Raw genomic sequence first — 12,156 nt, 5'->3', positions numbered from 1 at the left:
CCCTCTCGGGGACTCTCTCGGAGACCTTTTAGGAGATGTTCTCGTAGACGTCTAACTAGTACCTTGTAGTAGTTAGACATCCGTTATTACATTACTATGCCTACCGTTACCTTTCCCCAGTCCCGCGACCTTATTACCTCAAGACCCGGCAGGTCGGCTGCCAGGCCTTATAGCAGGTCAAGAAACGGAAATGAATGCATATCGACAGCGGTCAGGAGGAGTGACTTGAGTTATATAGGTTTCGACGATCAGAGAGGGACAAAGGCACGACAAGACCAGCCGTCTCTGATGCGAGAGGGCAACACTACAATAGCACAATCGCCAAACTAGCAAGGTTGCTTCAAAACTGAAACTCTACCCGAGGTGTTTTGTTTACAATCTTGATGCGGGAAAACCATACAATAAGGCCAAAGGGATGCCTGAGGCGGGAAGCATTGATTAGACGCGGGAAGACAAAAGATAGAAAAGGTAAACAAATAACGGGAGGGCGACACGTATCTGGAGGACTTTTGCGCGAGTCATCGCGCAAAGGTCTTCAAGGCCAAATCTAGCATAGAATTAAGCCGCGCTGTCGTAGAGTTGTTAGCCTAGGCCAGCGCGTCACGGTGCTAGGGATAGGTGGCATCACACGTCAGCACTCTTCGGTTTCATAGCTGAAGTCGAATCTGGAGTGGCGCAGACCCCGTTATATCGTTGGCCGAACAAGCGCAGGCGAGAGCAATGCCGTTATACCCGCTGAAACTTCCAGGTCCCTCAAAGGAAGGTTCCAGGGGTCAGGCGCAGTCCAGGCGAAGCTGGCGGGCAGGTGTCTCTGGCAGTGTCGCATACAAAAATGACGGTTGCGATTGACCATTGACTTCTCTGCACCCCATCGAGCCTTCGTCGTACCGTCGTCTTACCCTTTGCCAAACCCCACAAGCTCTCTAGTCTACACCCCTCTCCTTTTCTCCCTACGGTCCACATCGGACCATGACTTCAATGATAGATACCAACCTCATCCGTATCCCCCTCGCGCGAGCTTTAGAACGTTCCGAACCAGAGGTCAATGGCGACACAGCGATGAAGAGCTTCGGGACGACTTGCACCGATGGACAAGTGTAAGTCGGAAGTACTTGATCGCTCTGAAGACAGGCTCTGACTGTCAAGCTCGATTCGCTAGACCAATCACTACCATGCCTACTTCCGGAGAGGTCATCTGCGGTCCCGTTACCTCCCCGGTCCGTATGAGTTACGGTGTAGCGGTCACTCTCAGTAAGCCGCATTCCATCCGAACTTTCGACGATTCCGCTAGCTGATACATGTCTCGCAGTCGTCCTGTCGGTCATGCTTCTCATCATCTTGCCGATCAGTCTCATCTGCTTGAAACACTACAACGTCCGCCGTCATCAAAGGAACGAGAGGCACATCACCGCCAATCCGGCCTTGCTTGCCGTTCCCGTCTTGGCCAAGGACGCAGAGTGGGCCGACTCGCCGATCACGCCGACAGAAGAGGAAGGAAAGCAGAGAGATGGAATGCTCGATCGAGCCACACGCGGTCGCGGATGGGGGATCTTCCGTGGTACTCGCTGATTTCATATCGATATTTGATACACTATCCCCGCCAGCATGTCGAAACCAGATCAGAACGTCCATCAGTGATGTCTCCCGCTACATCTACAGAGTAAAAGCGATTCCCTCCCAAGCCTCCAAGGCGATCTTGCCGTCCTTGATTTCTCCCTTGTCCATGGTGCCGATCAACAACTTGGCGTTGCTGGTGTCGACGGCTTCGTCGATAGAGAACGTCTGCTGGTCATTGCTAAAGTTGAGAACGACCAGGAGTTGGGTTCCTTGGTAGGCCTTGAGATAGGCAAAGACCTGTTGGTTCTCGAAGTCCAGGACCTTGAAGTCTCCGTAAGTCTGACGAACACCGGTGCAATCAAAAATCTTATTTCTTCAATGAATAGCTTCTCCTCGTGCGATCACTCACCATAACCAAGTTGTCCTTTCTAACCTTGAGGAGCTGCTTGTAGAACGAGTTGACGGACTTGGGATCCTTGCTCTGGACCTCGACGTTCCACTCCTTGTAGTCATCGTGGATTCTCATCCAGGGCTTGCCGGTGGTGAAACCAGCATTGGCCGAGGTATCCCATTGCATCGGGGTCCTATAACAGGCCGAGTAAGGATTAGTTGGTCAATGTCCTTTCGGCAGAGAGTATGATCCTCCGGTCGTAAGCGTACCTGCCGTTGTCACGACCCTTGGCTCGAAGTTTGGCGACAAGGTCGGAGACGTCGGGGTTCTCTTGACCAGTCTCTTCAATACGCTTCTGCTTGATTCTGCATGTGGCCAATGGTTGTCAGCCCTGGATCGTATCTCAATCGTGCGTGGCTCAACTTACCCTTCTACCCATTGAATCGAGGCAACGTCAATGTATTCCTGTATCAACGGGTGACAAGTCAGCCAGAGCTCTCTTTCTGGTCAAGAAGACTTGCAATGACACACCTCCATACCCCAGTCATGCGGGACGTTGCACATTCCGATGTCCTCCCCTTGATACTGTCAATCAATACGCTCCGATCAGCATGAATATCTTCTGAAATGTTCAAGTCTGCCTTACGACATAGATAGTACCGCTCTGTCATACACAGAACCAGAGCCAGCCGAAAACAGCATCAGCGATGTGAGGCCATGCAAACGAAACCCCAGGATGTACTCACCAGAGTGAGCTGATTCAAGGCGAGTAGTTTTGCGCTTCGAGCTCGGTTCTCACCGACGTCAGAAGCGAACCGAGAAATCAACCGGGCCTGGTCGTGGTTTCCGAAGTAGACACTATGATTAAAAGTATCGGTTGATTCAGATTCCAGACGACAGTCTGTGCATGGAGGTATGGGGAAACCCACCTGTTCCAGCCGTTCCCCTCATACATGGCGACTTGCCACTTTTCATGAATCTTTTTCAGATCAGTGAGTTGGATCTTTTTGGGTTCTAGGACACTCGAGGGGTCCGCATCGACGTCGTGAAGTTCAAAGTTGAAGGTCATCCTCAGTTCGTTGCTTCGCACAAAGTCGATTAAGACCTTGGGGTCGTGGGTGAATGGGGTCTCTCCGACGCTATGTAAGTGTCGGTGCATCATCAGTTTTCGTCGATGAGTTTGTTCCGCCAACGCGATGATACATACGTCAATACGTCGTAATGCTGGGAAAGCGAATCAGAAGTCAGTTTTATGGGCCGTGATAGGCGGGACGAGACTTGACACTTACGGAGAGAACCTTTGCGTTCATCTCTTGCAAGAACTCGTGAATACGGGGTCTGTTCGCGATAAGGAGCGAATCTCAGTTACGGAACCCCCCGCCGGCTATTCCTGCCAACTTACCCGTTTGCGCAGTACTCGAAACCCGGCTGAAACTTGTGTCCAGGGTGGGTGATCGGCGCATCCGGGTATCCCGGCACCTTGGAGATCAAGTTGATCACATCCATCCGCCAGCCATCGATGCCCTTGTCCATCCAGAACTTCATGACATCGTAAACCGCTTCTCGAACATCGACTTCCTCCCAGTTCAGGTCGGGCTGTTCCTTGACAAACAGGTGGAGGTACCATTCGTCTGTCGGTTCGTCGTACTCCCAGGCGGAACCGGAACCGAAAACGGACCTGTGCGGTGGTACCGAAACGTGAAGGGGTAACTGTGTTAGATACTCAGGAGATAAGCCTTCCAAGTGAGCGCGGACCTACCTCCAGTTGTTAGGAGGCAGCTTCTCCCCGTTGGGGCCGGTCTTGCCCTTGGCCCAGTGGAACCACTTCCTCTTGGGGTTGTCCAGGGACGAACGAGATTCTTTGAACCATTCGTGCTGAGATCGCGTTACAACGACGTTAGCTTGGATACTCTGCACAGTCGCTAGAATAGCTCTCTTGCTCTCACCTCGCTCGAACAATGGTTAACGACGAGGTCGTGTACGAGCTTCATTCCGTGTTTATGACAAGTCTCGAGCATCTCCTCCCAGTCTTCCATAGTACCATAAGGCTCGTGCAAAGCCCTGTGATGATAATAACGGTCAGCTCTCAATTTGTCTTGGTTATCTCTGCTGCCAGGAGACGTACTTGTAGTCGCTGATATCGTATCCCTATGAAGCGCGACGGCCTCCGAGTGAGTTTTCCGCATATCATTACAGCAAAGGCGAATCTGCGACTGACCATATCATGCTGAGGCGATTTGTAGATCGGGCACAGCCAGATCACGTTGACTCCCAATTGAGCTAGGTAAGGGAGTTTAGAGGTGATACCCTTGATATCGCCTAAAGAACAAGGTAAGAATGGGAATATGGTCAATAGCAGTTTTGGACTAGGTTCCAGAGAAAGTCTGGGGCACTCACCCCATCCGTCGCCGTTTCCATCGCAGAATGAAGCCTAAAAATTAGGACGGGAAGCCGGGAAGAAGCCGTGAGCCGTCCCAAAGTCTTCCATTGCGTGTCACGATCTTCCCCAACTCACAGGATAGATCTACCCAACATCACAAGCCCATTCAAGCACATCCGAGAACTCAGCGACCAGCGTACATGAATATGGGGGGCGAAACGGTGGGCTTACCTGGTAGACGATGGCCTCCTTCCACCAATGCCTCTCCTCGAAGGGGATGACGAATTGGCTGTTGCTCGACATGTTTCGTTTTGATTTGTTTCTCGTGCTGTTTTCTCTCGGATTTCTGTCAGATTTCGACCTGCACTTGGACTGATGGCTTCCGAAATGTACCTTATAGCTCCTTATAGCTGAAGGCTGGAAGAGTTCAGGCAAGGCGAGGTTGTTGTGTTGATATAACCGGTAGATATATGACTTGCGTCTGCTCATCGTCCATCGTTCACTTCCAGCTTCCAGCGAAGGTGCGGGAGGGATTCCGATAACCCCTCGATCGAAGACGGTCCGACGATCGACCGGCATGGCCGACTCTCCCCGTGGGGCAGCCATCAACTCAGACGTCCCAGTAGAAGCGCACTCTCGGCCGGGCCGCAAGCGGGATGACGAGAGTGTGGCGTCGTTCTAGACCGAGGGCGCTAGACGCCACCCACGAGTGATTGACACAGCCCCATTGCCCATGGCTTGGAGTATAGTCTACGGTCTGGTCAAAAGGAGGGGTCGCTGTCATCATCACCGCATCACGGCCATGGTACCATGGTATGACAAAACAAACACACACCCCGTCACACTTGCGCACTTGCGCACTTTGGAATCGAGGGTTGTGTTATACGCCCTAGAGCGATAAATAGCAAATCCTCAAGATGTCGGGTGTCCGTGATTGTCAAAGCGTCGTCAATGCGATCAATGCTCAGGAAACCAGAAACGAGGCTAGGATCGTCGCTGCGATCGCCGCCCGTTGTTCCCTGTTGTAGTTTCTCAATTGCGCTGTCATGATCAATTTGTTTTGTTTTTGTTGTCATTCCCCTCCTGCTAACACTAATACGTGCTACTACATCACTTTGCATCCTTCCCACTTTGTTGTCTCAGAGCCGCTTGCGGCTAGCTGCTAAGAGAAGGGCGACGTGCGTCTGCGGTGGTTTCGTCCCGTTCGAGCGAGTACTCATCATCAAAACAGGTCACAATCAACAATCAACAGACGAAACTCTATCGACGATCAATTGCGATCAATTGATCAACAACAACTCGGCACCTTCCTTTGACGTCTTTCTTCGACCTTTTGAGGGACTTTTTGGATACATTACCACAGTCCGGCGGCCCTTGTCCATCCGATAGGATAGGTCACATTCATACTGCTGCATCGAGCTAGCAAGCTAGCAACGTTGTCCCGTCGAAAGGGATCCCCCATCAAATCGAACTTCCCTTTGGGCTTTCCCTTCTCGCTACAAACGGGCGTCAACAGATCGCCATCACTTTCACTACGCATTAAGAAGCAAGGAATCAAGAACGAGCCTTCATCCAATCAAATCGGATCAGCACCGACACATAGCACTCAGCACCTAGCCACACAGAACGACAGCGCAGAAGACACGATTTATTCGCAACGTATACACTCCGGCTCCTGCAGATTCACGACCCACCAATTATCAGTCACACCAGTCTTGTCCGTCTCGTCACATACTACATACAAATCTCGAGGCCCTCGCTCCTCGCCGTTTCCTGGATCTACCCCTGGTAACCCCTCGCTCTGCTTCATCCGCGCCCGCCGCATCATCAAAATCTCCTTTAGTCGACCTACCCCAACGCATCAAAATACACCACACAACATCAGCGTAGCTTTCCGGACCTACCTGCACACGCACCTACAATCAGACTTACCCTCAGTCGACCGCACTCCACTTGACTGTACTCCTGCCTCGCACACATAATCGAAAAACTTGCCGCGACACGGCGAAAGATTCTCCTTTAGTGGTCAAGGCCCACCTCACGGGAAGGTGGAACACGGTACAACCCACGACACGACATCCCTACGTCGGGACAACAAACAGCAGACTCCGCAACCGACCTGGCTCTATCAACCTAGTCTTACGACAAGGGCCTTTGATACACAGTCGAGTCAGATCAGAGAGTCTAGGAGTGAGGATCGGTCTTGAGACTCATAGCGTTGCCGTGATACGGAAGGAATATCTCAAGGTGAGTTCAAGATATTCTCTCTCGGGCTCCTTCTCTTGGTAGTCTTGTGAACAAGGGTCTAGGATCTAGGATGATCATGAGCTGGATGAGAAGAGACTGCCTGTCGAAAAGGCTGGGGGGCTGGGAGGCTGAAATGCTTTCGGAATGGGGGACGGGTGGCCTTGCTGGTAGGCGAGGACTACCAAAGGATGATCGGAATGCGATTTTTTGGTGACGGACGGGTTGCTGATGGTTATGTACGCATACGTGTGGCTTCGAACTACAGGATCCGTATTCAACGGCCGGTTTCGTGCGACGAGCCGTCCGGGCATCGACCTAGTGATCGATACTCATCAACCTCCCGGAGTGAAACATCCTTTATCCTTTTCACCACCTGTTCAGACGACTTTTACCACCACCAACCCCATCTCTTAGACCTGACCGCATCATATGGCCGTCATCACATCCAGACCCGAGCTGCCTGCCTCTTTCCACTCCTCGTCCTACTCTCCCTCGGCATCTCCCCGAATCCGTCCGTCTGATCTCGCTCAGCGAGAACGACTCCCCTCGACGGCCTCGGCTCATCAACAAGCGTCTTCTTCGTCGTCCCCTTATCGACAATCCTGGGCGAGTGATTCTTCGGCCCCTCGTCCTCGGTCCGTGTCTTCCTCGAACGGCGTCGTATTTAACAACGCAAACATCAACGCTTCCTCGACCTCGCTCAAGGATCCGCAACAGACGAGCAGGGATCAGAGCGTGGGGTACAGCGACGACCTGTCTAGCCGGGATCAAGAACAGTTGGATCGACCGGTGTTCCAGAGGACTCATTCGGCTTCCTCTTCGTTGAGCACTAGACGTCCGTTGGAACCTTCCTTGGCGGCCAACATGAACTCGAGGGACGGACCGAGACGACAGCCTTTGACGGGTACCGCTCCGAACAATAACGGGGTAATGAACAGACCGGCTTCGGATCGAGATCTCGAGGAGAGGTATGAAGGCCAGAATGGGACGAATGGGGTAAAAGTGAAGAATGGTCCCGGGGAGACACCTTTGTCGCCCTTACACCAGTATCAGAGTCATCAACAGCAACCACAACAGTATCAGCATCAACAACAGCAGTATGGCTACTTTCCACCGCCTCAACAACCTTGGACAGCACCACAGCGGTCCGGTTCGCCCTCTGCAGGCTCTCCTGTCAACGGGTCACCGATGTTCTACTCGCCCTACACTCCTCCGGCGCAGCTTCCGCCTCAAATCCAGCAACTTTCGCCATCGGCACAGCAGGCTTACCTCCAAGCCATGGCGGCGCAACAATACCAAAGCAATCAGGCTGGTATCAACGCATGGGCGTCGGCGTATCATCAAGGGATGATGATGGCCGCCGCTCAGCAGCATCACAACGGACCTTACCCAACTCAGAGCCAACCCATGCCCAGGTCAAGCAGCGCTGCGTCCAACATGGGTGACAGCGAGTTTGGGCAACAAAGGGATCAAGTCCGATCCGTCAGCGGAGCCTCTTCTCAAACGGGTGCGCCCGCATATCATCCGTACCGACGTCAACCTTCCAAAACGAATGTCGCCGGAAAGGAACGCAAGCGCGAGACCAGCTCGAATACCGACTCGACCAGGTCCTCGACTGGCAACTACCCCGAAGCCGACGACGAGGTCTTGCGGGATCCTTTCCCGGTCGCCAATCGCTCTGACGTTGTCCGGGCAAGGGCATCGTTCGACGATGCTCAACGAGCTAGGATCAGGCGGGGCAGTAGCTCTAGCGCCGAGCACGTCCCCACCGCTCGGATCGTTGCGCCTAGTCGAAAGGCCGTACAGCAAGCCGTGCAGGCGAGTCATAACGAATCGCGGTCTGCCAGCCAGGCTCCGCCTCGACAAAGTGTCGACGGTCGACCCGGTGCTGCTTTCGAAGCCCCAACAACTCGACGAAACATGCATAAGCGGCAAAACTCGAGCACAAGCAGTGTAGGCGAGGTCATCAAGCCGACCTTGAGGACTACCGAGAGCGGTTCCTCGATCGGTACGGTGACCCCGGCCCCTCATCAGACCGACGGCCTGAACCCCGCTGCCCGAGAATGGACTCCGTCTCCTCTTGCGCAGACGCCCTCTGTCCCTTCGACCGATGCAGCTCGAGTTTCCGGTCGGAGTGTATCTGATGGCGTCAAGAAGGAGGCTGATAAGAAGGAAAAGTCGGGTCTGCGTGGCAAGCTGCAGAAGGCGATGAAGCGCGAGAATGAGCCTGTCAAGATCACGCCCAAGACGCCCATCCAGCAGGCCCAACCTGTCATTACCACTTCCACCTCGGCTCCTGCCACACTCCACCAGGCCAATGATTCGCTCGGCTCAACGTCGACTACGACGCGTTCGACTTCGCCTCCCGTGACACCGCCTCAGCCCGCAGCTCCTGCAGGTCTGGGTAACCGTCGACCGAGCAACTCGAGCTTTGCCCCTTCCTTGATCGAACCTCTGGATGGCAGGGGAGGCAAACCAAAACGAAGCTTGTTCAACATGAGGAACGCTTCGACCGATAACATTTCCATCAGCTCGACCGTCTCGTCGGCGAGTATGATGATCCGGAAAATGGGAGCGCTCGGAAAGATTGCAAGACGCAACAGGTCAGTGTCATTTCTGACTGATTATATATGACCCCGTTCTGATAATCGAAGCGTCCTGTTTCCAGTCTCGCGAGCATCTCCAAGATCTTCAAGGACAAGAGCGCTGAAGACGGTGACATCGTGGACGAGCCCAAGGAGGGCAAGGAAAGCAAGAAGAAGAAATTCCGTTTCGGGAAGTCTCAGCCTTCAACCGTGGCCAGTGATGCGCATGCGCATGCCGCAGATCAGGACCATCGTTCCGTAGAGGGTCTCTCTCCAGCCGCCCAGCTTGCACGTCAACACACTTTGCGTTCCAAAAACGACAACAAGACGGGTGAACGAAACGCCCAACAGCCGGCTTCTCCTGCCACTAACGCACGATCAGATGGACCGAATGTCGAACCATACGACAGCGATGATGCGAGCTTTGCGGAGAACGATGACGTTACCGCCAGGTTGGAAGACCTGACGGTGGGAGACGAGTCGCGAGCTTCGTACGATAACTCGAGAGAGTGGGAAGAGAACGCTTTGCATTGGGGACAAGGATACGTTGACAGGCACGCCATTCCTGCCAAAGGTATTCTAAAGAGTAAGTTTCGGCGGTAGGAGCTTTGTGCCGGGCGCGAGTTGACCTCTTTTCCTACAGGCATTTCGTCTTATGACGGTGTTGCGGATCTTTCTGCACCGAACGCCCCTTGGAATCGTGCACGATCCAACTCGACTGATGTTACAGGTCAATCGTCCGAACCGGGTCCCCTTGCTCACATTACCGATCAAGGACATATTGATGGACCTCGACCGAACGAGGTCATGGACCCGTTTTCGCCCAGCTTCGATCCTTTCGAAGCGGGAACCGACAAGGCGCAAGGTCCCGAACGACCCGGTCTCTACTCGAACGTTTCCCTCAACTCGTCTGCTCCGATGTTGAGCTTGGCGAGCCAGGGTGGTCGTCCCCCAAGATCGGTCACCAGCCCGATGCCACGAAAGAGGCTGAATTGGGCGCCCGAGTGTGCCATCTACCATACCTTCCATGCGACCGAATATGACCGCAGGAGCGAGCCGGCTACCTGTAACCGCTTGACGCCCGCCCTTGCTCAAGAGATCAAGGACGAGCTGAACGGTTTCAAGATGGAAGAGATGGCCGTACATCCATCGTCACGTATCCACACGCATTTCTTGTGAGTAAAGTCGCGCCACAAATGACTGCAGGCGGGGATTTCTGACTTGGATCTCTTCGACCATGACAGTGTCTGAGCTGGCTCGACATCACACTGCTCCAACGAAATTACGCCTGGCTAGCTGTCCTCATGCGGTCAAGAATTTATACCACTTGCCATCCCTCTCATGCCATCCCCTCTCGTTTTCCTCTTCTATTCTTGCTCGGCACGCATCCCAACCACCCTCATGCATAACTTGATGACGACCTTTCGACGTTATACGATTCTTGAACTCTGGACTGTACTGTACTAGCTACAAAGATAGCGTTTCGGCTCATGACTTGAGACATTTGAAGAGAATCTCCAATATGCGTAGCAGTTCGGGGGAAAAGCGAGGGAGCGGTTGCGATTGTTTACATTTCGTTGATCGAGCGAGGGCAGGACGAAGTTCAGGTTGACAGGTTCAAGGAGCGATACAGTCATCAAGTAACACCATTCCTCCTGCCTCGACACAACGATACGTGACCAAGCGAAAGCTAGCTATGGACCTCTATATCCCCTTCCCTGACCTGACCCCATCGACGATCATGTCGTTCTCGGCAGCGACCGGGCTGCCTCAACGATCAGCTCGATTGCGTCGAGATCCGCCGGGAACGTCGACCGACGACCCTTTCGCCCGTTCTGGCGCACATGACCACATCGAGGGAACTTATACCAGCATGCAAGCAGGACCTAGCGGTACTGAGGAGCTTATGGAAGAGGTCGAGGACGTCTTCCCCAGCGACCTGGTGGGATACAGGTTCAGAAGACCGGAAGACCCGGGTAGAAGGATGAGGACCGCCCTGGAGGGAATCGTCGAAGATCTGAGCGACCAAGAAGAACGAGTATATCGAGCGGAGGTATGTCTCATACCTTCGTTTTTGGGAAACTGTATCTTGCTTACGACGATATCCGGTGTAGACCAATTTGCGAGGCACGGGAGAAGACGTGTTGGTCCCCATCGGCCGTAACAACACTGCCCACGATGCCGCGCAGCAGGCGAGGGTGAGCAACGATGGGCAGAGTTACTAGAATCGCAACTTATACCAAGTTGTATCGTCCTACCTTTTGTGAGACCAGTCCGAAACGCCTTCCGATCTGGGAGACCGAGATCAGCTGCAAGAAGATCATCAGGCGGTAAACGGACAAGACATCAATATGCAGCAGGAAGATGCATCGGGAGATCAGTCGATGGAAGCTGTCGAGGATCTAGATGCTGAGGTGGAGGATCTAGATAACAGTGGACGGACCGACGCCAGCCTGGATTGAGAGCTACAGCAATGGCTTGTATGCGGATGGAGCACGACCTTTGATGACAGCTACGATATAGACATACCCCGTTCTCGCCTGGATATGTTCCGGTTTTTTGATAATGGGAAATCACCGGCAGAGCCCAGAACGCATACACTGGTCGGACAGCTGGCAACCAGACAGTCAAGTCGGTCCTGCACTGATCGCTTGTCTGGGAAGCATCGCGACGTTGAACATGCAGTGAAAGATCGTGCTTGCCGGGCCGAGGAGACCTATTACGGGCAGGCAAAAGATGGGTAGAGACCACTTGCTGTAGCTAAGAAAAGGACATTTCGAGACGGGAGTCATGACAAGCCGCAGTCGGGATCCCGCGAACATCGTTGAAGGATCTGCGCTCTTGCCAGTAAATCAGGGGAACTTGTTTGACTACACCCCTGACTCCTTCCTTTGTCCTGTTCGAGTGTGCATTCATCTTGCTTCATCTTGTGGCCGACCACAGAGCATTTATATAGTTGCCTTACAACCACTGCTACTGGCTTGGCTGATGGTTCA

The 12,156-nt window shown here is 53.4% G+C and overlaps 4 protein-coding genes across 4 annotated transcripts; 3 read left to right on the top strand and 1 right to left on the bottom strand.

The window, feature by feature from the left end:
- Nucleotides 1-969: 969 nt before the first annotated feature.
- HD553DRAFT_344785 (uncharacterized protein) lies at nucleotides 970-1,569 on the top strand (the record flags this gene model as incomplete). Its single annotated transcript, XM_046183030.1, has 3 exons — nucleotides 970-1,097; nucleotides 1,160-1,251; nucleotides 1,310-1,569. 3 exons carry the CDS (start codon nucleotides 970-972, stop codon nucleotides 1,567-1,569), a joined length of 480 nt encoding a protein of 159 aa, XP_046034033.1.
- Nucleotides 1,570-1,611: 42 nt separating this feature from the next.
- On the bottom strand, nucleotides 1,612-4,739 carry HD553DRAFT_113114 (glycoside hydrolase family 13 protein). Its single transcript, XM_046176437.1, has 18 exons — nucleotides 4,560-4,739; nucleotides 4,464-4,472; nucleotides 4,346-4,379; nucleotides 4,167-4,267; nucleotides 4,074-4,096; nucleotides 3,895-4,009; nucleotides 3,708-3,823; nucleotides 3,351-3,626; nucleotides 3,238-3,286; nucleotides 3,156-3,172; nucleotides 2,878-3,087; nucleotides 2,695-2,806; nucleotides 2,595-2,612; nucleotides 2,480-2,533; nucleotides 2,376-2,413; nucleotides 2,218-2,313; nucleotides 1,967-2,141; nucleotides 1,612-1,896 (listed from the first exon to the last, which is right to left on the bottom strand). The coding sequence occupies exons 1-18, from the start codon at nucleotides 4,629-4,631 to the stop codon at nucleotides 1,654-1,656; spliced, it is 1,758 nt and encodes a 585-aa protein (XP_046034032.1). The 5' UTR covers nucleotides 4,632-4,739; the 3' UTR covers nucleotides 1,612-1,653.
- Nucleotides 4,740-7,004: 2,265 nt separating this feature from the next.
- Nucleotides 7,005-10,339, top strand: HD553DRAFT_344783 (uncharacterized protein; the record flags this gene model as incomplete). Its single annotated transcript, XM_046183029.1, has 3 exons — nucleotides 7,005-9,178; nucleotides 9,244-9,746; nucleotides 9,804-10,339. The coding sequence occupies 3 exons, from the start codon at nucleotides 7,005-7,007 to the stop codon at nucleotides 10,337-10,339; spliced, it is 3,213 nt and encodes a 1,070-aa protein (XP_046034031.1).
- Nucleotides 10,340-10,698: 359 nt separating this feature from the next.
- On the top strand, nucleotides 10,699-11,959 carry HD553DRAFT_316922 (uncharacterized protein). The gene is made up of 3 exons (XM_046180689.1): nucleotides 10,699-11,213; nucleotides 11,275-11,358; nucleotides 11,434-11,959. Exons 1-3 carry the CDS (start codon nucleotides 10,857-10,859, stop codon nucleotides 11,620-11,622), a joined length of 630 nt encoding a protein of 209 aa, XP_046034030.1. The 5' UTR covers nucleotides 10,699-10,856; the 3' UTR covers nucleotides 11,623-11,959.
- Nucleotides 11,960-12,156: the final 197 nt, after the last annotated feature.

This window comes from Filobasidium floriforme, assembly GCF_021052385.1.
Source record: "Filobasidium floriforme strain CBS 6241 chromosome Unknown HD553scaffold_21, whole genome shotgun sequence".
Taxonomy (NCBI): Eukaryota; Fungi; Basidiomycota; class Tremellomycetes; order Filobasidiales; family Filobasidiaceae; genus Filobasidium; species Filobasidium floriforme.
This window is presented reverse-complemented; position numbering and strand designations above follow the sequence as displayed.